The 27,684-nt window shown below is 37.3% G+C and overlaps 1 protein-coding gene across 5 annotated transcripts; it reads right to left on the minus strand.

Annotated features, from left to right (window-relative positions):
* Positions 1-209: 209 nt before the first annotated feature.
* On the minus strand, positions 210-27,033 carry DIRAS2 (DIRAS family GTPase 2). 5 transcript variants are annotated; one of them, XM_016160502.2, is made up of 4 exons: positions 26,909-27,033; positions 26,555-26,674; positions 11,482-11,580; positions 210-4,196 (listed from the first exon to the last, which is right to left on the minus strand). In XM_016160502.2, the coding sequence occupies exon 4, from the start codon at positions 4,158-4,160 to the stop codon at positions 3,561-3,563; it is 600 nt and encodes a 199-aa protein (XP_016015988.1). In that variant the 5' UTR covers positions 4,161-4,196; positions 11,482-11,580; positions 26,555-26,674; positions 26,909-27,033; the 3' UTR covers positions 210-3,560. The 5 variants fall into 5 exon arrangements, with proteins under 5 accessions (XP_016015988.1, XP_016015992.1, XP_016015990.1 ...); XM_016160506.2 differs by lacking the exon at positions 11,482-11,580; XM_016160504.2 differs by lacking the exon at positions 26,555-26,674 and having other exon boundaries at positions 26,909-27,026.
* Between the last annotated feature and the right edge of the window lie 651 nt (positions 27,034-27,684).

Here is a 27,684-nt window from a genome sequence, read left to right on the forward strand (position 1 = left end):
CTGCTTCCCTCGCATCTCACCTTACCTGGAGCATGACGTCAGCCCAGTGACAGGGACCACCTAAGAAAACTTTCTGTGAACACTCGCAGGGCATCTGTCACAGTCTCCTCTCTGGCCAATAAGCACACAAAAGCAGCTGCAGGAGAACTAGGTCAAAACCATCACAGATTGGCTGCACCCCAAAGAATAAGAAACATCACCACCTTCCAGCCAGGGTGTCAGAACCAAAGCTTTATTTTAATATTTCATTATTTTCAGAACATCACTGGCAACTAGAAACTTGTATGCAAGGGTGATTTTTATAACTGTAAACAGATAATGGGATTGTAACAATAAATACACCTTAAATATATATACACACATCGGTATCCCATACATACGTCATGCTCTATAAACACTCTGTCCACATACTGTCCTTGTGGGATACTGAATTCCAGAATGGAGCTTTGAGGACTTACATATGTCTGATTAGTTATAGATATTTCCAGAGGGCTTCTATAGGAGCAACACATTACAAAGTTTGGAAAAAAAATTATTGAAGTGACTTTTTAAAATATTTTAATACATTTTTTATTGTCCAATGAGTATTTCTTAAATACTACAAACAGTGAAACAAATACACTAGCTTACAGATATGTATAATGTACTACTTTGTACTTCAAAAATGCAGGAAGACAAATTATATACATAACATATATATGTATATGTGTATGTGTGTGTGTGTGTGTGTGTGTGTGTGTGTGTGTGTATATATAAATTTTGATCTGATGAACAATTCAATATTGCTCTTATGTTGGTCTTGCTGTATTGCATGCATGCCCAGGGCATGCCCATGGCTTGTCACTAGATGGAGAGACTGGCAAGGACAGAAGGGAACTCATGGAGCCCCATACTTATTCCCAGAGTGCCATCTTCAAAGCAATATTTTCAGTTTTATAACTTACTGTGCTAGATCAAAAACTTCTATGCCATATGCAATGTAGGATTCATCTTCAAGAACCACAACTACGTATTCAGGATGGGGCCACATAAATGTTAAAGACATGATTCAATAGAACAAACTCCTCAAGCCCTGAGTCAGTTGGGGGACTCCTGAAAGATTATTTTGAGAAAATCATCAATATCACCATTTCAGCTCAGGAAAAATAACCTCAGAACAAAGAAACATGATTGAGGCATCAATATGCCTTCCTATAAACTCACAGGCAAAATATACAGGAACGAAATGTGTCCTGAATGAAATCAGATTTTCAATAATTACAAGTGTCTCATATTGATGAAGCTCTAAAAAGTTAAAAACATAGATACTGATTTGAGAAAGCAAAAAGCAATTCTGCTTTGTATCAGCAGGGACAGTTGGCAGGGAGAACTCACTCTAGGAGCCTTGTGGACATTATAGCCCATGGTAGACATCACATTTTACTGTTAGCCAAGCACCCACCCAAGATGTCTGAATTTCGTTTTGATCATGAAGTCCTGTTTCTTCTTCCTCTAAATCTATAGCCAAATTACAAATTGATAACATCTTAGAAAAAAAAAGGTAGAGACAAATTAAAAGATAAATGTTCCAGAAAATCCACCAACTAGATCTAGCTTTGAAGGCATCGGAACAGCTACTTGGAACAGAAGGATCCTGCCAGAGGGCATATCCATTAGGACGGACAGGGGGTCTGATGAAGAGTTCTGGGTTCCCCTACTGGTGCTCAGGCCACTTCCATGCACTTTCTGCTCAGGTTTTGTTCTAAGAGGCCAAGACTGTGTGAAGACCATGGAGTCAATAGTTCTCAAAACACCTCCTACACACTAAACACATTTCAAGGGTGAGTTATTAGAAGGGCAGAGAGGATGAGACAAAGTCAAGGAAATTTAACCATTAAGGGTTAATTTAGGATTTGCTAAGACACAGAGCTGCCCAGTTATCACTGCCTCCATCATATTCAGGAGGAGCAGTGAATATACAGCAGGTGCAGGAGAGAAGAGAAACCAGATTGGGGTGTGTGCACATGTCCCACACTTGATAACTGTTTGGGCTGGCGGCTGCTACTTCACAGCCAGGAAGCTCCCTGCGCAAACCTGGAGGGTGGCACTTAGCTTCCTCTGCCTGTCAGGCGGGCAACAGGGACTGCTGAAAGGGATATCCTGGAGTCCAGGGTAGGTTATGCTGACGAATAAACAGGAGAACTCACAGGCTCTGTCAATATAGGAACATTCAGGAAGCAGAGCCAAACCAGACTGGAGGATGGGAGAGCAATTAAGCTGAGTGGCTCTTCCCTGCCTGTCTCCAGCCTCCGTCCTGTCTCCACACCAGCAGGCAGGAACCAGCAATGGCTGTAATTTTGTTTGAAGGACTGATACATACAAGATCAGTAGGAGAAAAGATAATTATTCCCAGAGTGAATACTGCATTGAACAGCTCTTAGGAGACATTTATAATGGAACATGCAAGATAATCTACTATTTTATTACTCTAACACATTTTCCAGGAATATACTGTTATAGATAGGTCATCAAAAACACAGTGAACAACTTGTTTCAAAATATTTCATTAAGGTGCAAAGTATGGCATTTACATGTCCATATTACTTAGAAAATGGATGTGCTTCTGGTCTTCAAATGGCCTTTGTTGGCTGTTTCCCAGCTGGATACAGATCGAGTTATTTAAAAGAAGAAAACCATCTTGGAGGAAAACAGAAATTTCTAAAAATAGTTACTTTAATTGCTTTTATTTATTTAAAATATGAGGGCTGGAAGAAGTTACAGCCCTCATGGGTCAAAAGAAGGAAACTTCACATCTAAAACCTTCCAAGTATAACACATAGGACCATTATTGCAGTGTTTAGTAATGTCACAATATCCTCAAACACAAAAGAATTTCTGATACAGCAGCATACTCTTAGTGAACTCATCATTGTATGTGAAAATAAATACTCTAAAAGGTTAAACTGACACCTGCTAATTAGGTCTAGTGAGGTGAGTATGTCCCTCAGTGAAGCAAGGCTCACAGGTTTGCTGGGAGTTGAGAGTGAATATCCTCTGGGGCAGGTTGTGTTTAATTCAGTTAAAGAACCATGAAATGGAGTAACTTTGGTCTGCTCTCCCCAGTTCCTACCACTTCCCTCCCCCAAAGATGAAATTGGCTTCTGAACAGAGGGAAACACCTGGTCTGGGTTGGTGCTTGCAGCTCCAGGTTAACATGCTTGGGCATGCATGCAGGTGACAGTTACTCCTCTCAGCATACACTTCTTCTGTGGGTACCAGCCCTACCGCCTCCTAATGGCACACAATGCTTTCAGAAACTCTGGCACCCCTCAGCCTCCTGCGATGCTGAGCATGATGGTTTTCATTTGAACCACCTGGCAGATTCCCTGATTCTGGAGAAGGTGGGTTATTGTTGGTGGTGTGAAATGCCCTCTTAAGGACAATAGGGCACATTTTGGTCAAAATGCAATATTTAACATGTGGGCATCTTACATGCTACCCTGACGACAGTCGGTTTCACATGGAACGGGGAAGGCGAGGTGACAGGGGACACTCAACTGGTCCTTCCACAGGAAGGGCATTCACATGATCACACATTTGCCCTTGAGCTTTTCTTTCCTTTTCTGCTGCTTGCTCTTTTTCCCATCGATCTGTAGGCTCACGGTCCTGCGCTTCTCCAGGTTGAGCAGCTCTTGAAAGAGCTCCTTCACATTGTGGTTGAGCTTGGCTGAGGTTTCCATGAAGGCGCACTTCCACCTGCGGGCCAAAGCTTCTGCCTCGCCACTCTCCACCTCGCGGTTTGGGCTCTCATCACACTTGTTCCCCACCAGCATGATGGGGATACTTTCCACGTCTCCTTTGATCTCACAGATTTGTTCATAAATAGGTTTGAGCTCCTCTAAGGATTGCCGACTGGTGATGGAGTACACCAGGATGAAGGCATGCCCTTTAGAGATGGACAGCCGCTGCATGGCAGGGAACTGGTGGCTGCCCGTGGTGTCTGTGATCTGCAGTGTACAGATGCTTTTGTCACAGCTAATAACCTGCCGGTAGGTGTCTTCCACAGTGGGGATGTAGCTCTCCCGGAATGTGCCTTTCACAAACCTCAAGACCAGGGAGCTCTTGCCAACACCACCTGCCCCAAACACAGCCACCCGGTAATCATTGCTCTGTTCCGGCATGTTGCTTGAGGGTTCCAACTGTCAACCAGAAAGCACCTAGCAAAAGAACCAGATGTTTAAAAGAATTTTAAAAAAATCTTGAAAGAGATTGCATAGATCACTTTACCATCTTTTGATGGGGGGGGGGGGGAACCCCAAGTAATAAAGTTTGCCTTCACTCTCTCAACATTCAAATTTCATTTCAAAAATTCTGCAATTCGAAATCCATTATGTGTAGTCTCTCCTCATTTTCTAAAGGGTCAGACAGCCTACTCAGTGGTAACTGAAGCTGATCTCTCTCCTTATTGGACAATGACACTGAGCATCTTTGCTCACACATGCACCATATGCCCAGAGGAAAGATGCTCAGCTAGTCTAAAGGAGGCAGAATCAAAGTAAGCCAATGGAGAGATGGCAATTAACCTCCACCAACACAGACACACAGACACACAGACATACATACACACACACAATCACAACCAATCTTTATTGTTTTACCTGAAGTTCTGTAAACACCCAATATACTACTCATATGAGAACAAGTAGGGGAATGAGGACAATGGGGAGGAACGGGATATTAATATTTATTCACTGTCCATATTAACTTATGAAATCCACTGTGCAGAACTGATGCCATTATCCCTTTTGCACAATGAAGAAACTGGAAGCACAGAAGCAATCAGGGAATGCAAAGTCCCCAACCTTGCATAGTCAAAAAGGCAAGGATGAAATGCAAACCAAAGTATTACTGTGAGGTTGCGCCCCACAGACTGCACAGATGGAGAGCACGTCAAGTAGTATGGACACTACTTAGGCCATGGGGTGGATTGCCTCAATAAATAGCAAGAGTTGACAGTTAACTAAGCTTGGAGAGTCCTTTCATTCATCAAAATTAAAATGATTATGGGTGCCTTATTTTAAAAAAAATCATGAGGAGCCAAATATTACCAATAGAGTAGTATAAACTACTATTAGCAGTCATTAAAATGGAGTAGAATGGGGTTTGTTTTCATTACAAACGTCATCCCAAGTCCAGGGATAAATGCACTTTCCTCACATATAGATTCTCAAATATCTTTCATCCTGCCCCTTCTTTTGTAAGAAAAGTCACATAACACACACAAAAATGGAAAATTAAGCAACATCCAAATTTTGTTTTTGCTTAAGTCTACAAAATATATGGTAATATGAAGCATAAAACTCATTTTCTCCAGGCAACCATTGTACTGACTTTCACTTAAGAGTACTACTAATAAAAGACATTGCTTCACAAAGTCATGTTCAGAGGCCAGAAAAAAGTATTAAGCATAATTAGCAGTGGAAATAAGTAGATGTGGTCAGTAGGTGTCTGCTAGCAAATGGAGCATCAGATCAAAGCCAGGACCATGGCATCCCATCTCCTGATGTCTCCCCTGATTTCACCACATACACATGCTGCCAAATCTGTTCACACACTCCACCATTCTTGTGTACACTTTGGAATCCCAAACCTACTAAAAAACTGAAGAAGCATCAATGCTAAAAGAAAACATAGGAATGCAGGAAAGCCTACTTAAGATTTGATCAGTTAAATGCTCATAAGATCATTATGACCAATAGTGTACCATGTGATAGATTAATCATTCTATATTTTAAAAGTGTAATGGCCTATGAAATGTGGTGTGAAACTTCTCTCTGCCTCCTCAGAATGAGGCTCTGTGTGCTTGAAAGGTAGCAGCCTCACTCAGCCTTGCTTATATTATGGTTCTTTAGTATGACTGGAGTGTAAACACCTAGCTGGAAAGGAACCTGTCTTAACAAGTTATGTATTCTTAAATTTCTAAGAGATTTCTTGGTCTACAGCTCACACTAATTCTGTTTAGTGAATATGTTCTTGGCCATATAAAGGTGTCTCCATTATTCAATTAGCAACCAAGATATAGAAAACAAAGACTACATGTAAAAAAAGAATACTTACTATAATTCATTTGTCCAAGAATTATCTACTGAAATTCCTCTAAAGACCAGGCTCTAGGCCAGCAAACAACTGTACAAAAGACAGACCTAAGGCAGGGGCTCTGCTCTTGTGAACTTGGGATGAAGTGGAGCAGACAGACATCAACAAGATAACTTCACAAATATTTAATAAATTACACCACAGGATTGTTTCAAAAGAGAGGTCTAAAAGAACCTACCCAACCTGGAATACCAGAAACAACTTCCCAAAGGAGGTAGCATGGAAGTAGGAACATGAAAGATGCATAGGAGACAGGCAGGTAAAAGAGTATAAAGTTCACTGAGAATTTATGAGAGGTATGGGGCAATAACAACTCCATACTGATCCACAACTCTCTAACAGTTTTTCTCTAGACTGCAAATTACATTCTTCCACCTCAGATTCGTTCATTCATTTTATAAGCCTTTGTAAAAAAAAAAAAAACTTCTAAATATGAAAACTTGCTGCTTACCCAATAGAAGCTCATAGTATTAGAAGACAGGCACAGGAGAGGATACACTGTACCCTATTTGGTAGACACGGTGGTAAAGCCATAAACAAAGGCAAGAGAAGAACCTGGTGGGGCACCCACCTCTGCCCATGGCCCTCTGGAAAGATTTCACAGAGGGCTAAGTGAAGATGGTGAAGCAATGAAAGCCATGACAGTCAGAAGAACCCCATGGAGGGAACGAGAGCAGGAATTGGGCCCTTGTTCATGTCATGGTTGAATCATCCATGGGATCAAGTGGAGCAGACAGGAAAAAAAAATAAGGAAAAAAATCTATAAAATCAAATAAATAGCACTGTTGATAGATGGTTACAGGAATGGGGAGCATGGCGTAAGGAATGCAGTTAGCATTAATGCAATGGCTAGGTGGAGAGCCAGAGGAGAGAAAAAGCAATTAGGGGGATCATTTTATAAACTATATAAATGTCTAACCAATGTACTACATACTTGAAACTAATAAAATAATTTTTTAAAAAAAATGAAGACAAATCACTCAAGAAGGGCATGGAACACGAGATGACAAAATGCCAATCCGATGTATAATAATAAGAGAACTTGGCATGTTATTTACTTAAATGTTCTACACTTAAGTTGCCTGAGCTAGAAACTGAAGATAATAACACCGCATTCTTCATAGAGCTACTGTGGGAATTTAGTGAGACAATACAAGATTAAGCACTTAGCACAGTTAACAGTGCAAAGATCTCTGGCTATTTTCAGTAAGGACCAGGCAGTAAAGGGAGTCTCAAAGAAGCAAGAAGGAGAGTGGGGAAAACCCAGAGAGAAGGGAGCAGAAAATGTCAAAAAGATATTGAGGGTTTGCCCTTAAAGTAGCTCTCACAGAGAAATTATAAACACCTACATTAAATGAGAACAAAGATTTCAAATCAGTAATGCCATCTTCCACCTTAAGAAAAAGAGCAAACTAAACCCAAAAGAAGAAAAATGAAGGAAAAATTAGACTACAGTGAAAAATAATAATGAATAGAAAAACAATAAGGAAAAAAAATCTATAAAACCAAAAAGTTGTTCTTTGAAAATACCAACAAAACTAACAAACTTTTTGTTAAACTGACCAAAAAGTTGAGAAGACTCAAATTACTAAAATCAGGAATGAAAGAGGAGACATTACTACTGACCTTACAGCAATAAAAAGAATAAGGGACTCTTATGATCAAATATATGCCAACGAGTTCTATAACTTAGAAGAAACAAACATAAACTACTAAAGCTGATTCAAGAACCATAAAAAAAAAATGAATAGACCTACAACAGATAAAGATACTAAAATATTAATTAAATAACTATCTATAAAGAAAAGCCCAGGCCCAGATGACTTCACTGGTAAATTCCAGCAAACATTTAAAGAAGAATTAAAACCAATTCTTTACAAAATCTTTTTAAAAAATGAATAGGAAAGAACACTTCTTACTCTTTCAGAGTCCGATATAATCCTGATACCACATTAAACAAAGCCATCACAAGAAAACTACAAACCAGTATCTCTTATAAATATAGGAACAAAAATTCTCACAAAATACTAACAAATTGGATTTGTCAATATATAAAAAAGATTATACATTATTAACAAGTGGGATATATACCACAAATGTACAGTTGGTTTAACATCCAAAAATTAATATAATGCCATATCAATAAACTAAAGATCAAAAACCATAATTTTAGTAGGTACAAAAAAAATGACAAAACTCAGCACCCAATCATAAAAAAGCAACCTTACACCAGGAATCAAAGGAAACTTTCTCAACCAAATAAAGAACATACAATTTAAAAACCCAGAGCTAATATAATAACGGTAAAAATTAATATCCTCTCCCTACAATCAGGAAAATGACAAGAGTATCCACCCTTACAGCTTCTATTCAACATTTTATTTGTGGTTTTAGCCAAGAGAATTAGGCAAGAAAATGAAATAAAAGGCATCTGTCTCTATAAAAGAAAGAAACAAAACTACCTTTGTCACAGATGGCATGATCTTATATGTAGAAAAATTTTAAGGAATCAAATATAAAATATGAGAATTAATAAACTAGTTTAGGAAGGTTTTAGGATACAACATCCACATAAAAATAAACTGTATCTGCATACATATCTGTTGAACAAGCTAAAAATGAAATTAAGAAACCAATTTTATTTATAATATCATTAAAAACAAGATGATTAGGAATAAATTTAACAAAGAAGTACAAAACTTCCACTCTGTAAATTATGAAATATTGTTGGAAAAAAAGTAAGACCTAAGGAAAGAGAAAGACACTTATTTATGTGTCAGAGGATTTAACAGTGTTAAAATGTCAATACAGGGTATCCTCAAATAATGTCATTCCATTCACTGTCTTTTCATTACAACATTAATGAGATAGCGTAAGAAGTTAACTCTTATTTATGTCAGTTATCTTATGGTAAAATTTGTTTTGTTACACATCATTTTGCCTCAGTTCCCAGAACCTATTGATGACAAGTGAGGACCTCCTGTATCCCCCAAATCTCCTACAGATTCAATGCAATTGGTAAAAAATTCCCAACTGACTAGCTTACAGAAACTGAAAAGCTGAGGCCAAAATTTATTAAATTTAAGAGACTCAGAATAGTCCAAACAATGTTGAATAAAAAAAAGTTGGAGGACACATATTTCTTGATTTCAAACTCAGGACAAAACTACAATAATAAAGATAATGTGATACTGGCACAGGACAGACATAAATGAATGGAAAATTCGGAATCGAGAAATAAACTATCCCATTTACAGCCAGTTGAATTTTGACAAGGGTGCCAAGAAATTTCAATGGAGAGAGAACAGTCTTTTCAACAAATGATGCTGAGACAACTGAATACCTACATGCAAAAGAATGAAGTTGAAACCCTCCCTCACGTCATATACAAATTAACTCAAAATGGATCAAAAACCAAATATAAGACTGAAAACTATAAAACTCTTAGAAGAAAATATAGGCAAACATTTTTATCATCTTTAATTTGGCAGTGGTTTCTTAAGGGTGATATCAAAAGCATAAGTAATACAAATAAAAATAGTTTAATTAAACCACCAAAATTTAAAATTTCTGTGCATCGAAGAATACTATTAAGTGAAAAGACCACCCCCCAAAATGGGAGAACATTTTTACCAATCATATCTATCTGATAAGGGATTAATTCCAGAATATATGAACAACTACAATTCAAAACAAAAACAACAAAAATAACAATTTAAAAATGGAGAAAGGATTTGAATACACTTTTTACCAATGAAGCAATACAAATGGCCAATAAACACATAAAAAGATGCTCAACACTACTAAGGAACTAATGTTAGGGAAAAGCAAATCAAAACCACTTCATACCCATTAGACAGCTATAATAAATAAATAAACAGAAAATAACAAATATTGTCAAAGATTTAGAGAAACTGGAACCCTTCTGCTTTGCTAGCCTGAATTTAAAATGCTCCAAAAAACATTCCATCACATCTTCAAAGGTTAAACATAGAATTACTATGACCAAGCAATTTCCCTTCCAAGTATATACTCCTGAGAAATGATAACAGCCATAAAAAAATCATATAGGAATTGTTATAGAAACATTATTCATAATAGTCCTAAAGTGGAAACAATTCAAATATTCACCAAATAATAAATGGATAAGTAAAATGTGGTATACCCATACAATAAAATACCATTCAGCAATAAAAAGATATGAAGTACTGTAGACATGTAGTATCCATGAATACTTCAGTATGGATAAACCTTGAAAACATTATGTTAAGCGAAAGACATCACTAACACAAGACCATACATATGCATGTTTGCATCTATATGAAATGTGCAAAATTATAAATCTATAAAGACGGAAAGCATATTTACAGTTCCTTAGGGAAGAGATTGGGTGGGAATTCAGGAGAAATGAGAAGTGACTGATAATGGGTACAGGGTTTCCTGTGGATTGATGAAAGCATTTTAAAACTGTGGTGATGACTGCACAACCCTGTGAATATGCTACAAACTAATGAATTGTATACTTTAATTGAGTGAATTATAGTTCAATAAAGTTTTTACTTAAAAAAAGACACTGGGAGGCAAAGTAACCTACTGTACATGAGGCTATTATCTCTTGATTCTGAAACTGCATCTCAGCTGTAGAGATGTGTAAGTCCATCAAATCCCATGTGAGAACTATGTTAACGGAAACAGCCTCAGCTGTGTTCCTAATACCCAGAAAACAAAAACAACCCACATGCTCACAGTAGAAATGATAAGAAAACAATGACTATTCTTACTATAAAACCAACTACTGAATAAATATTTCAGGCAAGAATACAATGATACATGAAACAACCTGGTTGAACCTGGTAGTTGAGATGCACAAGGCACTAGGCCTGCCAGGTACTAGAAACGTTGTATAGCTTCATATGGGCAGTATTTACAAAGGTGTTAACACTATGCTGGTATAAGGTGGTTTGCCAGATAATTCTGGATGTTTTTATCCTTTTAAAATTATGGAAATTAAATACCAAATTTTAAAGAAATCATAAAAAATAGGAATTCATTCTCAGACTCCAGTTTTAAAAAAAGACTGTTAGAGATGACAGAAATGGAAAGCCAGCCTTTGATTTTGGAGAATAGGAAGTCAATAAAGGTTACCAAAATTGCACTTAAGTGATATGTTGGGGGAAGCGAAGAGAGTCGAAGCCATTTTGCAATGGGTTTGAGAGTGATGGGAATTGATGAGATGGCTCAAAAGATGAGAAGTGTAGATTTCTCTGTAAAGAAACCTGAGAACTAAAGAAAGAAGAGACAATCAGTGCAGGGTAATATAACGGTTAAAGAAGTGAGTCAGATTACCTGTAGAGTTCTGGAGATGGATGTCCAATGGCGCAAATCCGCAAATCCCTAAGAAAGCAAGAGCCACTGGGAGCCAGGATACAGACACAGCAGGTTGGTCTTCAAGAAGAGAAGAAAGAAGAAAAAGTGATAGCACAGGAAGCCTGATTAAACCTGCCCAAACCAATCCAACCCACTCATGCTGTCACAGCTGGAAAACTTAAAAAAAAAAAAAATGAAAAATGGCATAATACATGTACTTGGTTAAAAAAATTTTTAAAGATTATAAAATATTCTTTAATTCACACCCATGTCCCTTCCTTCCACAGCTCCAGTCTCTATTTCTGAAAAAAAAAAAAATTAAAAAAAGAAAAAAAAGAAAACTCAGTTACTATTTCCTGGCGGTAACCATTATCATTTTAAATAATGTACTCATTGTTTGAATAATAGGCCTTAATGTCTTTTTTTCAATTACAGTTGACATACAATGTTACATAGTTTCAGGGTGCATAACATAGTGATCAGACATTTTTATAACTTACGAAGTGATCACTCTGACACTTGATTTACTGACTTTATGCTATATCTATAAGATTAGCACAATTGCCTTCCTCCATTGCCTAATTTTTGTTACTTATAGTACACTTTTAAAACATTTACCAGTATTTAAATTTGCCATATATAATATTTATACTTTGTTTTAAATTTTAAATGTCTTCTATGCTTTTTCCACTGGTTGTTTCTAAACCCTATCAATAAACAGCATCAAGAGGATTTTGTAAAGATTTTTCTCTGTAGATAGTAGGCCTGGAACCACTGAGATGGAAAGGTCATCTTCCATCAAACTTTGCTGATTAAAATGTAATTGTGTCAGCAACACTTGGGTCTTTTGTTTTTCACCTTGTTTGTTTTTTGCATAGGTAACCCTCAGTTGCCAATTTTTGTGTTTTAGTTTGTCACCTTCCTTGGATCCATTTTAAATTTTTGTATAAACATTACTGATCAATTATTTTATATGGCATTACAATTTATGAGTTTATGATGTCTCATTTGATTGATAAAATTCTGCAGCCAAATTAATTTCAGATTTTTTTCTTTCATATTTTAAAGATTATTTAATTTTAACTTTACCATCCGGGGGTGTTGATATGGAACCCAAAGGCACTATGATTTTCTTTCCTTTGTAGAAAGTTGGGTTTTTCCCTCATTTCTGGCAGGGTTAGGATGTTCTCATTATCTGGGAGTTATGACATTTCACCAGGGTATACTTAAATCATGTGTGTGGGGGGTGGGGGGAGGTTTGGAGGGTGATAAGGGGTTAAAAAGGTGATCATTTCTGCATGTTGGAGAGATTTTCTTCTATTTTTTTTAATCACATCAACCCAATCGCCCTATTCCCTATATCTCTTCTGTCTTTCTGTAATTTATATTAGATGGACTCAGTGTATCTATTTTTGACTTCTCCTGAATCTTTTCCCTTATATTTTAAATAGTCTTCTTGTACTCTGATTTTTCCTGTTTCATAGAAGTATATTCTTGTCCTAGGAAAGGCCATACGAGACTAAATTTCAACAAGAATGCTAATTGAGATTTATTGCTGCTGTTCTCATTTATCTGAGAAATCTCTGGTTCTGTTTATTGTGGTTCTTCTCTTTTATGTTGTTGGTTTCCCCAAATGTCTGCTTGTCTCTGGTTGTCCACTATGACAGAAACCTTATGTTGGATGGGAGAGGCAGCTGGAGTGGTTTCTCTTGAATAGAAGGTTGCCTGGAATGACTTTAAATCTACCCTCTATGCTCTTTTTCTTGAATTTGTTTGGACAAAATTGCCTCTATAGTTGCTTGTACTTAAATGGCATAAACATAGACACATGAGGAAAAGGATCAAGGAAAGCGAATAGACTATCCATCCCCAAATGACACGAAATATAAAGATATGTGTCTTAAAGAATTCAAAATGAGACTTTAAATACTAGAAACCAGCATAAAGATTATCTTAGGTCTACGGGGCCTAAATTCTGGGAAAAATGAATTTTGATTTCCTGAGTCATAAAAGTTGCCATTCAAGTGTCCATTCAAGCATTAGATTCTGGTGAATAAGATGAAAGAAGCATCTCAGTTAAAACAAGCTTTTTCTATATGACACCCAAATTGAGCTTCAAAAAACAAATAGTTAAAACAAGAGAAAAATTATAAATTGAAAAAATTTGACTCATTAAAAATGAAGATTTGGAAAAGCCTGAAAATGTGGTGTAATTCCCTACCAAAAAAGCCCCATCTAAAGTCTGAGCTTAAAGAAACATGATTTCCTGAAGTCCATACAGCTTGCTTCTGCTCATGTTTGCCTTGTTTTTTTCACGATGCTTTCTTCTCAATAGATTTCCCTTTATTATAACATTTGAACTTTATTAACTTTAAACAAGCTCCATATTTAAGTTTGACACTTGAGTGTCTATATTTAAAACTACCACTAATAAAAGGTACTGATATTGCAGTATAAATAATGACATCCTAAAAAGAAATTAAGAGTTTTCAACAGAGTATAAATTCTCTAGGTAAGGAAGTCTACTTTTTTATATTTTTAGAATCTCAATCCAAAGTTTATTTCTTGTATCTTCTTAGCTAAACCTAAAAAAATGAGATTTGTTTCTTAGTGGGAAATATCTGCCTGATCATAAGTAAAAGTTAAACATTCATGGCTTGTCTTTCTCTAAAGAAGCAGAATCTTTTTTCAGGAATCTTATTTCACAGTGTTATGAAGACACCCACCCTAGTGATGATAATGCAGGTGCTGAGGCAGGTGACATATCTGCACCCAGGTAATGGAGCCACACCCCATATGGGAGAGGAGGGGTCTCAGGGACTCATTGCAAGACTCATAATACATGCAAGAAGGAAAGACATGGAGAGAAATAGGGCATTTCTTGGAGTGAAAGGGGTAGAATAAATTATTCTTTAAGAGTTATTACCAAGAGGAAAATAAGCCCACAGCTTATGCATAGAAATAAGATTCACTGATGTTTATCTCATATTACTCCATCTGGAGAAAGCATAATAGACAGGAATCCCAAAAGCCAAATAAAATGACACTTTTCAGACTTCCAAGAGCCTGACTGCATTTGGCCATTTCTGCTTATGCCTTTTCTTTCCACATGGGTAAGGAAATTGAATAGGAAAATCACGTGATTGAAAAACAACACTATTGCCCCAGTCAAATGGCAAGTTACCAAGTTAGACCCTATGAAACCAATACATAATACTAACCCTGCAAGGAAATAAACACCAAAGGATGAAGGCACTACTGCATGGAAGTTCTTCACACAAGGAGAAAGTATTCAATGCCAGGCATGATGGCTTAATGTGCGGCTATGTGCAGTCCTTCCTTCACTGTCAGCGTATTGAAATGTGACACTGTGTACATTTATTTACTTAGGTGGTTTTTGAGTTTTAGCCAAATAAAAGTTTATAAAATTGGCAAGTGGCTAAAAAGGATTCCTTCAAACAATCATGAACTATGTTGTTACTCATGCTTTTGGTATTATATCTAAGAATACACTGACAAATCAAAGGTCATGAAGATTTCCCCTATGTTTTCTTCTAAGAGTTATACAATTTTAGTTCTTATATTTAGATCATTGATCTGTTTTGAGTTAATATTAGTATAAGGTGTAAGAAAGGGTCTAACTTCATTCTTTTACACATGGTTATCTAGTTGTCACAGCACCATCTGTTAAAGAGATAATTTTTTCTCCATTGAATGGTCTTGACCCCTTGTCAAATATCAATTAAATGTAAATGTGAAAGTTTATTTCTGGACTCTCAATTCTATTCCATTGGTCTATATGTGTACCCTTATGCCAGTACCACACTGTTGTGTCTACTGTAGCTTTGTAGTAAGTTTTAAAATTAGTAGGTGTGAGGCCTCCAGTTTTGTTTTTCTTTTTCAAGATTGTTTGGCTATTTAGGGCCACTTGCAATTTCATGTAATTAAATAGACTTCATCAAAATTAAAAACCTTATGCAAGAAAGGACATCATCAAGAAAACAAAATGATGCCCAATCCCATCTGATCTCAGAAGCTAAGCAGGGCCGGGCCTGATTAGTACTTGGATGGGAGACCACCTAGGACGACCAGGTGCTGTAGGCGTTAAAATGAGAACCTACACAATGGGAGAAAATATATATCTGATAAGGATCTACCATCTAGTACAGAGAGCTCTTATAACTGAATAACAAAAAGCAAAAACAACTAAAAAATGGACAAAGAGCTTGAATAGACATTTCTCCAAAGAAGATATGCAAATGACCAGAAAGCCCATAAAAAGATGCTCATCATTCATCATCGAAAAAATACTAAGTAAATCCACAGATCTGCCACATTGCACCCACTAGGATGGCTATTTAAAAAAGCACTATTCAACTACAGTAGTGTTTAAATTTAAGTGAAGAATAAACTCAAATGTAAAATCTCAAAAAAACACAATAACAAAAACAAATGGAAAATAACATGTTGAGAAAGATATGGAGAAATTAGAACCCTTGTGCATTGCTGGAAGGAATCTAAAAAAGTACAGCCTTTGAAAAAAATTAAACAGAATTACCATATGAGGCAGCAACCCACTTCTAGGTATATATCCAAAATAATTTAAATAGTAAAGTAACTGACATATAGATACAAAATGAAATAATTGAAGAGATATTTGTACAACCATGTTCATAGCAGTACTATTCACAATAGCCAAAAGGTAGAAGCAACCCACATGCCCTTATCTGGATAAACAAAATGTGGTATATATACACAATGGAATGTTGTTCAGCCATAAAAGAAATGACAATTATGACATATGCTACAACATGGATGAGTCTTGAGGATATTAGGCTAAGTGAAATAAGGCAGTCACAAAAGGACAGACATGGTATAATCTCACTTATATAAGGTACTTAAAAGAGTTAAAATAAGAGAGACAACAGAATGGTGGCTACCAAGGACTGGGAGAGGCGAAATGAGGAGTTAGTGTTTGATGAGAGTTCTGTAGATGGATGGGAGTGATGACTGCACAATGTGCTTAATACCACTCGTCTGTACACTTAAAAATGGTTAAGAGGGCAAATTTTAAGTTATTTATATTTTAACACAGTAAAAATATACGATTGTAAGTGAAAACATTTTGTGAACAATAAAACCATCAATTAAAGATCATACTCATAATGTGGGCATAATTAGCAGCACAGGCAGAGTGGGCAGTCTCTCTCCTTTGTCATCCACATTATACAGTAAAAGCGATAAGGGTGAATCTGATCTGACAAGGCTAGAAGTATCTAACTTCCTGAGAAGACCATTTCAAATATGCACCTAATTCCTGGCCCTAATTTTGTGTTGGAGTAATGGGAATGTGCAGTTTCACTAATAGCCACAGCATTTAATACTAAACCTGTAGACTATACTGTCCAATATGGTAGCTGCTCACCTCTTGAAATGCAGCTCAACTGAATTAAGATGTCCTGCACCGAATTTTGAACACTTAGTATAAAAAGGAATGTTAAATATCTCATTCATAATTCTGATTTTCATTACAAGTTGAAATGATAATATTACATATACATTGGGTAAAATAACTACACCCGTATCTTTTCATTTTTTTTTTACTTCAGTTACTAGGAAATGCAACATTACATTGTAGCTAACATTGTACATTTATTGGTCCGCTCTGCTCTAGAACATGAAAACAAACCTTCATTTTTCAGCAAAGTTTAATAATACATCATACATAATCCAGGTATTATAAAATTTAAACTCAATTTTTTATTACTTAGAAACCCCTTCTTATTAATAGTGAAAGGCAAAAGGCCACAAGCCATTGGAAAAAGACTTATTTTCCGGCTATGGAAAAATATTTAAAATAATACATCAAAATGTCTAGTGACAAACTAAAATACATTCCTTACTCAGAATCCTATACGAAGATAAATAAAAAATAATACTGAAGGAGTGTATAAATCAATATTAGAAGTTTCACAGGGAAGGGATTGGGTAAATAGGTAAACAAAAGTATAAATGTGTCAAACACATGTCAGCATCTCTATAATTTGCTGAAATGATTCTCTTTCAATAATAAGATGCTCTGGCACATAAACTCTTCTACTGGTATTTGAATTTTCTCCCTCTGCTCCACCTGAATGTCAGTGCCTTAAAGGCAGGGACCCTGTGGAACTGATTTGCCAGCTCATTAGGGCATCCAACCCAACACCAGACACATCAGAAATACTGAACACACAATGACCGATTACCTCTGCTGATGAAATACATTCTTGTGAGTCAACCAAGGTAAATTGTACCAGGGAAGATAAATGAGCTCATTAAAGAAACAAAATAAAATTTTGAAAAATCTACATATGTGTAACCACTCATAAGTTGGTAAGGTCAACTGAAATAAAAAACTTCAAAAGCATATTTAATAACATTACATAGACAGAACAGAGGAGAATGAATTTATTGCTTTATTCATCAGTCAGTTGTTAAAGCGAAGAAGTTGAAGCCAAAAGTCAGGGGGAACTACTGGATATGGTGCATTTGGATATTTATTTTTAATATATAAAAAGGACTTTTAAAATATAGTAGATTCTTCACAAGATTTTATATGGAGATGAGAAGCAACCACAAAAGTATTTTCTACCACATTCCGGTTTACTAGTTATTTGCAACAAAGACATATTTGTTGAGGAACTAAAGGGCTCAAATTGTGTTTTTCTCTTATAAAAAAGCCATTGTTCTAAATTTATTACCATTTTGTGCGGCAAGTGGCTTTTAGTAGTGTGCCATATAATAGGTATTTCTCAGAAGTGAGCACACTTCTTGCAACCCTACAATATAAAGGTGACATTTAAATACGATTAGGGGACATGGTACCTGCTTTGGAAAAACAACTGTCCTATGAAAAGAGCATTTTGAAAAAAGATATATACTAATGCTTCCACAAATACATGATTTTTCTAAAAGCAATGCAAATGTAAAAAGCTCTCCTATCTGCATAATTAAAAATTTGAAAATCATTTTTTAAAATTATTTTATAGGTCTCTAAGATGAAGGATTTTCATGGGTGTGGGTATATTTCATAAAAACACATCAATGTGATATCTTTACATTACATTTGGAGAAGGCATAGTGGACATCAGAGGTGACAAGAGGTCAGAGAAGTTACCATTTAAACAAAGATTTGAGAGGGGTGACAGTATAAACTCTGGATACCTGGGGTAAGAACTCCCAGGTAGAGAAAGCAGCAGGTGCAAACACAGATCCTAGTGTGACATGTTCTAGGAACAAGGAAGATTCCAAAATTCAGGGAGGAAGAAAAGTAGATGAGGCAAGCAAAGTAATGGGCAGGAGACAGGCAAGTGGTGTTGAGGCAGCTTTTACTGTGAGAAGGGCAAGAAGCCAATGAAGATTTTGAACAGAGAAGTGACAGACCTCCTGAGAACTATAATGGATACAGGGTGAAAGCAGGAGACCACTCAGGAGGTCCCGGCTTGGACAACGGCAGTGGCAGAAGAAGTGAGTCGGTGCCACTGCTTCTAATTACTTCACCAATAAGATAACCTCACACCTCTGTCCTTGTTATGCTTCCCCTTTGCTAAACTCACCCTCTCAGTGGTGTCATCTTGTTCTGACTTTGGATAGCATTTGGATCCCAACAACTGCCAAAGCATAGCTACGGCCAGGCCTCTTTCCTAAACTGCAGACTCAAATGGCCCACTCTCTCTTGGACATGGCCACTCACATGCCTTGTAGACAACCTAGAGGCAATTTGCACAAAAGTGAACTCCCCATATAACCCTAAACTGTTCTTCATTTCAGTCTGCAGCAACATTTTCCTTCCAGTTGTCCAGGTCTAAACCTTCGAGTCCTTCTGAACCCCTCTCATTCTCTCATACCTCACCTCCAATCTATCAACAACATGTGTAAGTAAGTATCTTCAAAACACGTCCAGACATAACCACGAAGCACCTTCTCCATTGTTCCTACATTCTCCAAATGAATGTTGTCTCATACTTGGATCACTGCGACAGCTACTCAGTGGTCAGTGTACTCCAGGCTTTGAGCAACTCTAATGAACTCCCGACTCAGACACTAGATCACACGTGCCCCCACCTGCACCTGCACCCCCATCCCCACCCTCATTAAAGTGAGATAGGGATTGAAGCCTTATACAGGGATGAGATGACTTGTGAGAATAAAGAGCAGAGGACTTAGACATGGCCTCAGGAGACTTTAAATGTAATGTTTGGAAAGACAGTAGATCCGCACAGAATTAAAAAGGAGAGACCTTAGGGTAGAAGCAACTGCACTGAATGGCTATATGTGAAAGCCAAATAAATTGAGGACTTCCAAAAGTAGAGAGGGCTCACCAGCATGAACTGGTGCCAAGAAGTGCAGTGAGAACTAGAAAGTACCCTTGGGAAGCAACAGAAATCACTAGCAAGAGAATCTAGCAAGAAATGCTTTGATGGCACCATGGGTGGAAGCTAGATTGAATTAAGTTGAGGAGTGACCATGAGATGCAGAAATTATTACAGGCAGATTATAATAGCTTCTGAGACTCTGGTTGTGAATTAGAGGAAAGATTATGAATTTGTGGCTGAGTGGTACACAGTTTTAATTTTTTTAAAGGATTATTTTTAATTAATTTTAAAATACAGAGACATGAACATTTATACATGTTAATAGGAAGATAACAGCTGAATACATTAGCAAGATAAATGTAAGTTTTGGGAGAGATTCAATGAGAATTTGAGCAGGTATGCTGCAAAGACAAGATGCTGTGGTCAGAGGGGGGATGCTCCGCTTTCCCTCTATAAGTGGGAGATTTTCCAGCGCTGACAAGATTCCCTGTGGCTATGATTGTGAGTGTGGAGCTTAAGGGGAATAGAGGAAAAAGATTCAAATGTATGACATTTGAACATAGGGTAAGAAGGAAGAATGAACCAGGGGCCAATGCCTTTGATGAGCAAAGAACATCAAGGAGGTCAGAAGCTGATGGAATGAGAAGAGGCAAGGGAACAGAGTCAGGAGCTGTTAACCATTAGTTACTGAATATTTGTGTCTGCTCTACCATCATTAAGCAGGTAAGCAAAACATGCTATAAAAGGCTATAGCTACTGATGTGTCTAGACTCTAATAACAGATTGCATCAGATGGTCTTTAGCACCACCTGTCTTCAACAAGCTTCCAGTCAGGGTCAGGATCCCCAAATCATTACATAGATGAATAGCCAAAGACTACACTGACAAAAACATAAGCAGGGAATATTCTTACATCCTTAAAACAGTATGAATTCAGTTACAAAGCCAAGACTGCCTGTGGGGAGTTGAGCTCAGTCAAGAAAGAGAGGAAAAAGTGTTGGTGAAAGAAGGAATAGGGATTTGACCAGATACAACATAGATGATCCTGCAGATCTGGCTCAAAGAGAAATGTGTAAAGGGGGAAAAAATCAATATTTTAAGATTAATTGAAGAGCATGTGCATTAGGCAAATTAGAAAAGGCTGATGCAGAAGGCCAGTCTTCAATCCAGAAGCAAAATGCAACTATAAGACAATAGGTTTTGTGCCAGGTTATAAAGGGGAAGAATAAATCTGAGACACAGAGAGGTACTATTGAGATGTTAATTAGAAAACACCCATAAACCCTGACCATCAAGCAAGTGTTGAGAGGCCCTATACAAGCTGGACCTTCAAAATACTTTTGATTTAGGTATTAGTAGCCCCACTTCACAGGTAAGAGATCTGAATTCTACTGTGGTTAAAGTAACAAGCATTGCTGCTCAGCTAGTAAGTGGTAGAATCTGCATTTCGACTCAGGTTTAGCAAATTCATGAACACATTTAAGCCAATCCAAATTAGTAAGAAACTAAATCCTAAAATGTTGAGGATGTTTTTTACACTATCATGTAATCTTGCCAAGTAACTTTCAGAGCAGTCGCATTTATTTAAAAAATGTAATAATAACGTTAGGCAGCTAATAATGGATGGCTGTGTATGTTTCTGACTTACTAAAAAAGTTATGACTTCAATAAAATCTAGATTTGTGTTAAAGGATAGAGATGGATAATCTTATGAGAGAAAATTCTCAGAATGTCCATATAAGAATGAAAATAATACAAAACAATTACTGAAGCAAAAACCAATATTTCCTACATGTTTCCAATGTATTAACTTGAGTGAAGTTATTTTTCATATTAACCCACAGCAGCAACTACATTTCTATTTCAGTCAGAAATAGTCAAGAGCGCAAATCAGATGGGAAAGGAGAGTTGGTATCGAATGTTTAGCATGTAGTTACAGGTTGAGTGCTATCAGGTGTTAATAAAATGGTATCTAGTCAATGAGGGATAGATCTCAATTAATAGAAAGACAAATGGGAGTAGTATTGTATCAATGTTTCATGCACACCTGCCTATTTCACTACATCCAGAGCCATACTGTGCTTTGTAATAGCTGCATAGGACTCCCTGAGAAATAGTCCATCACTTATCAATCAGTTTCTCCCTGCTTTTCTGTTCAATGAATAGCTTTAAACATAAATATCTTATCACATTTTTGAGTCTCTATGTAGAATAAACTCCTATAAGTGGAACTGCTGGATCAAAGGATATGTGCATTTTAAAGTTGGTAGAGATTACCAGCTGCCCTCCAAAATTACTAAAAATTTGTCCCCAACAGTGTATGAGTGCTAGCTCCTCACACCTTGTACAGTACAGTGTATTATCAAACTCTTTGATCTCTCCCATGTAATAAGAAGTCTGTTTCTTATTACTGATTTAATTGTATTTACGTAAGCTGTGTGACACTGAGTATCTTCTCATATGTTAAAACTAATTTGTATTTGTATCTTTGAGAGTTGCCTGCTCTTGCCTTCTGCTAAATTTTCTACTTGCAAAGATGACAGTTATATTAAGGCAGTGGTTCTCAAACTATGCTTAGCTGACCAGCACTATCCCCCACTAAAGACACTGCTGGAAATGCTCTGGCCCCGTTGAATCAGTCTCTTGGGTTGAACCCAGCAATCTCAGGTTTAACAAGCCCATCAGGGGATTCAGATATTCACAAAATTTGAAACCCACTTCATTGAGGAAATTAGATCTCATCTGAAAGGTGTTGCATATATTTCTTCCCAGCTGTTGTCCTTTGTTTTTTTCTAGATAGAAATTTAAATTTTCTATGCAACCAAATCTAACAAACTTTTCCTCTTTGTATCTCAGTTAGGGATACTCTTTCACAGTATCATCTGAAAATAAGCTCCAAAATCAAGTCACAGATGTGTTCTAATAAAGAATTGGAGTGTAAAGATGACATAGGAAGGAAAGCTTCCCCTCCACAGGTTCTTCTGTCTGAGCTCTGGTAAGTATCTTCAAAAGTAGATAATTGTGTGTATATATGTATATACATGTGTGTGTTTGTTTATTATGAGAAGGCCTAGAGGAAAGTTCTTGTGTTCTTTTATCAGAAAAACAATCACTTTACAAAAATTAATTAGCTTTAGAAAAATATTGCACAAACTCCTTTTACAAAGCACTACTCTCTTTAAATCTCCAATCTCCTATCATAACTTCTGGAAGAGCAAGCCATGTGATGGAAATGGTATTATCCCCTCCACCACTAACTGATCATGGAGGCTATTCAAGGACCAGGTAAAGAAATTGACGTCTTTTTATTAAGGGCATTCATTTATGTGTTTTAAGAAGTCAATATTTGTGAGTCAATTACAAAGTATTACATTTCACCAAACCGTATTTAATGGTATAAAATACATAGTTACAAACACTGAAAATACGAAAATACACATACCAGTGAAGGATAATACTAAAAGATCCTCAAAGCATATTCAATTATATGGTAAACACTAGCTCACTAGCTTTTTATCGATTTTACAATGGGTTCACTACTACATCCCCAGTAAAGGGATGTAGACATGAAAATTGAATGATCTCTAATGGGATATGGGATCTCAGTTGCTGACGTCTGTAATCAAGTATGGGCTGAAGCAAACTAATACTGGTGCAAAATGGCGATGCTCACCTCTAGGTCAGCTCCCTCTGTTTCTGTGATAGTAGACTTCTAGGTTGCATGTGGGGTGAATCCACGTCTATCCACTGGTTACTTTTTGTAGAATCAGAGGATGTATTTGATCCAATCCTCTTATTTTACTGATAAAAAAGTAATAGGTTCAAGATGACACAACTAGAGGGCTTACAGTAATTTGAGATCCTTTGTATATTTATTTTCGATAGTGTTTATTTTAATGTAATGACTCCTAACATTTAAGCTTTTAAATTGTTTTGCCAGAGTGTTAACAATCTGTAGCTGTGCTGGCCAATACACTAGCCACTAGCCACTAGCCACATGGGCTACTAAACTCTTGAAACGTAAGTAACTCAAATTGAGATATTCTTTAAATGTAAGAATTAGCATAAAATGGTAATTTTTGATATATTGGGTTAAAGAAAACATTATTAAAATTAATTTTGTGTTTTATTTTGCTTTTCTAATGTGACTATTAGGACATTTTAAATTAAGCATGTTGCTCACATATTTTATTTCTATTAGACAGTACTGATTTATATGAAAAAAACTTAACTGCACTAAGGAGAGAGCTATAAGGAATCTTTCTTTCTGCAATTTGCCAGTGGTGAGAGCAGAGGAGGAGAGAATGAGAGGGTGTTTGTTCTGAATACTTACTTGGTCAAGGAAGACAGAATTTCAAGCCACACAATAAAACCTAAACATTATTTGAAATCGAATAATTTTTAAGTTATTCCTATGTGTGCATGTGTATAAATTTACCTTGTTAAAGATAATTAGCAATTGTGACAACATGACAACCATCACTCTCTCTTTTGACTAAAAATAGCTATTTTGTGAGACAAATCATAACCAAAATCAGTGTCCAAAAAAATCAGTTCTGTTTCTATCCATTGTAAATACCCACACCGGATAAATAGATGGACAGGTGATAGATGGATTATACATAGACAGAATGATGGATGGACGATCTAGTCCACCTTATAAGTGAGAATGGAGCACAATGGTTATCTGAATTGAAAGTTACAGGTCAGCACTAAGCCCTTTTTAACTTAAAACAGCTGGCAAGCCACCATCTCACCCCAGGCAACCAAATGCTCTTCTTTGTAACAAAGAAACTCTTTATAGTGCAAAATTTTACTCTATTTATCTTGGAAAAATGATTATTTTGTCTAAATCAATAGGTTAATTTTCAATATACTAATATACCAACTATGGTCACAACATTAGAATAAACAATGTTTTTATTATCACAGATGTACTCTTTTTGATAAAAGAACTCCCACTGGTTTTCAAAGATTTTAATTTTTTCAGTAAGATATGCAGGTATCAGAGTAGAGGCAGTATCCACCCATGAAATGATACATTTCTAGTAGGATGAAGTCATGTGTGGTTTACAGGATATGCACAACCTGAAACTAATAAGTCTCTGCTCTTCTCACGGTAAAGCAGCATTGCTGATTGCTGAGAAAGCTAGATTGCTAGGCACGAGCTGGAAAGGACTGCCAAAATTGGAATTTAGGTGTTTTCTGCATCTCATCTTAGGGACAATTTTATCAAAGCTCTAACAAGATTCTGGAGGCTTCTACAATAACCCTGAACATATAATTGCCATCTCCCGAGATAACCAAGGGATGAGCAGCAATGCTGTGCCTAGGAATCAGTTCTTTCTCTCCCCATCCTGTGTTTACCAGGGACCACAGTCTCTATATCTGAATTAAATGCATGTGTTAAATGAGATGAACATGTTTCTTTGCCTTATATCTTCTATTTCTATAAGATAAACTGTGGGTCTTGCTGTGCCTCAGCCCATAGGACCATGTGCATTTCCAGATAGAATTGTTGACAATTTGCCATTTCAAGCAACACTCCACAAAAAGTATTATTCCCTCACAAATTTGTTAAATTTATTCTAATTTTATTCTCCACCTTTCTCTCCCTCCTACTCCACCTCTTCATATCCAAATGCCACTAGAAAAGAAGCACATCTGGACTGATATGGAATGTAAAATGCTCCAGTCTTTGTTATCTAGAAAATTTTCCTTAAAGAGAATGTTTTCAAAGTTTTTAGTTCAAAGCAGAAAAGATCTCATGTGCTAACACCAGCTTCTCACATGAAAGAGGGTGGTTCAAAAAACAGGGGCAGACATAAAGAATAAATTCCTAAGGAAGGCAAGCTGTGTGACTGCACAGTCTGAAGAAACGGAATCCCAACACAACGTTGTATTTCACCATTCGATGGATGGAATTGATGATTCACAAAGCTTCCTATTTAAGTCTCGCATACCCCCATAGAACATAAATTGGAGTTTTAAAGGGGGAAAAGACAGCATGTCTCAAGGGAAGACTCCAGTAGGTTCCCACACGGGGAGAAGCCAGCCTGCGTGCTGTAAGCAGTCCTTGTCTTCTTATGGGAACCACAGTCTAACAGCTAAAGATGGGATGCTGTGCCTTCCCTACATGCCGCTCTTACGGGGAAACAGAAAGGAAAACCATGTAGATATCATCAAATTCATTATTCAAAAAGAGAATTAAAATATTTAGCCAAGTCTCAGACAAGCCCATGAAGGGCTGTGGTCTAGTAGGAAACATGCAGAACAAAACGGCAGCCTCTATCTAATGTGCTATGTGTATTTTTACGTTGGACCACATCTTTTAAGGACTTTCATAAATCCAATAAATCATCTTCCACATTAACAGAAACAGCCGCACCTCAGATTTTTCTAAAACACTATCTTCTGTTTTAGATGGAAAGCCAAATATCTAAGATGCAGATTTTTTAAGAATTTGTTTTACACAAGGGTATCAAGATGATCACCCTCCCTGACAAGGATACATAAATGCAGCTTTTTCCACTACTGTTGACTCGCACTGCCTCCACCCCCCGCCCCCCCCTCCGCCCAGTGGCGATTCCTTTTCAGGGGCTCGCAAAACAGAAGGGCTCGCAAAACAGAAAGCCAAAGTCGTCTGTGCCCCAATGTGAACGCAGCAAAACCACAGCAAACAAGGGGAAATCCCTTACCTGAGGAAGAACACAACTGCTCAGAGCTTCTTCCCAGCTCGCCTCTCATAGGACTGGGCAGCGCAGAGTGTGCGGATGCGGGCTCCTCCCGGAGGCAGGCGGGGCACGCGCTCCCTTTCGCTGCCGTGACGATGCTGTCAGCCGCTCGCCCGCCCGCGCCTGCTCGCCAGCGCGTGCGCCCCAAGCCCCCAGCACACCTGTGACCCGGTGCGCTTCACCCTCTTAGAGCCCCTGCGCGCGCCCTGCGCCGCCCGCGCACCTGCGTCCCGGTGCGCCCCACGCCCCGCAAGCCCCGGCACACCTGCGACCCCCCCCCCCGCCCCCGCGCACCTGCACCGCCCTGCCCCCGCGGACCTGGCGTGGTCACAGCCTCCCCACAGACTTGCGGCCTTTCTCTTCTTTTCCTCTTCGATCTCTGACTTCTGAGCTGTGCTAAATGCCTGCTGCAGTGATGCCTGCTCCCGCTTAAATGGCGCCTGCTTGCCTCCAAAGAGCTTTTAGGTGCCACCTACTGCATGGTTCTGGAATAGATGGTCAGGACTGGAATTTTCTGAGATTTCAATGAATTAAAATAATTTCTTTGAAAGTGTACCAGATTCTTTTGTTTTAGATTGTTCACATTACCAACTATAATTATTACTAACGATATAAGCCTTTCTTTTCAGTGTCCGGATATTAAATCAAACACCTATTTATTTAGAAGGTCGACGAAATGGGGCCATGCCCGATAACCAACCAACAGTTCAGATTAATGCATTCTAATTTGATAGACTCCTATGACAAATTCATCATAGGTAATCTGGGGCTAGAATCGCCTTTTCACTGGGTAGTTTCACATTAACCTTTCAAGGATATAACCGGATTTATTTTCTGACACTGATAAACATTTGTCAAAGAAGTATTGGTCAAAAACAGATGAATCAGCACGAAATAAGATTTATGGCTAACAATTCTGTGCCGACATTTTAAAAATGCTTGCATGTATCATTGATTCATAAATTTAAACTGTTGGTTTGAGGAAGATTTCTTCTCCCTATTATAACTCATTCTTTTAAAAATTTGTTTAAATTAGTTTTTTTAATACTATCAAGTTTTCTAAGAGAGTTAAGTAATACTAATATTTTCTCTAC

This window comes from Rousettus aegyptiacus, unplaced genomic scaffold (genome assembly GCF_014176215.1).
Source record: "Rousettus aegyptiacus isolate mRouAeg1 unplaced genomic scaffold, mRouAeg1.p scaffold_m13_p_3, whole genome shotgun sequence".
In the NCBI taxonomy this organism is placed as follows: domain Eukaryota; kingdom Metazoa; phylum Chordata; class Mammalia; order Chiroptera; family Pteropodidae; genus Rousettus; species Rousettus aegyptiacus.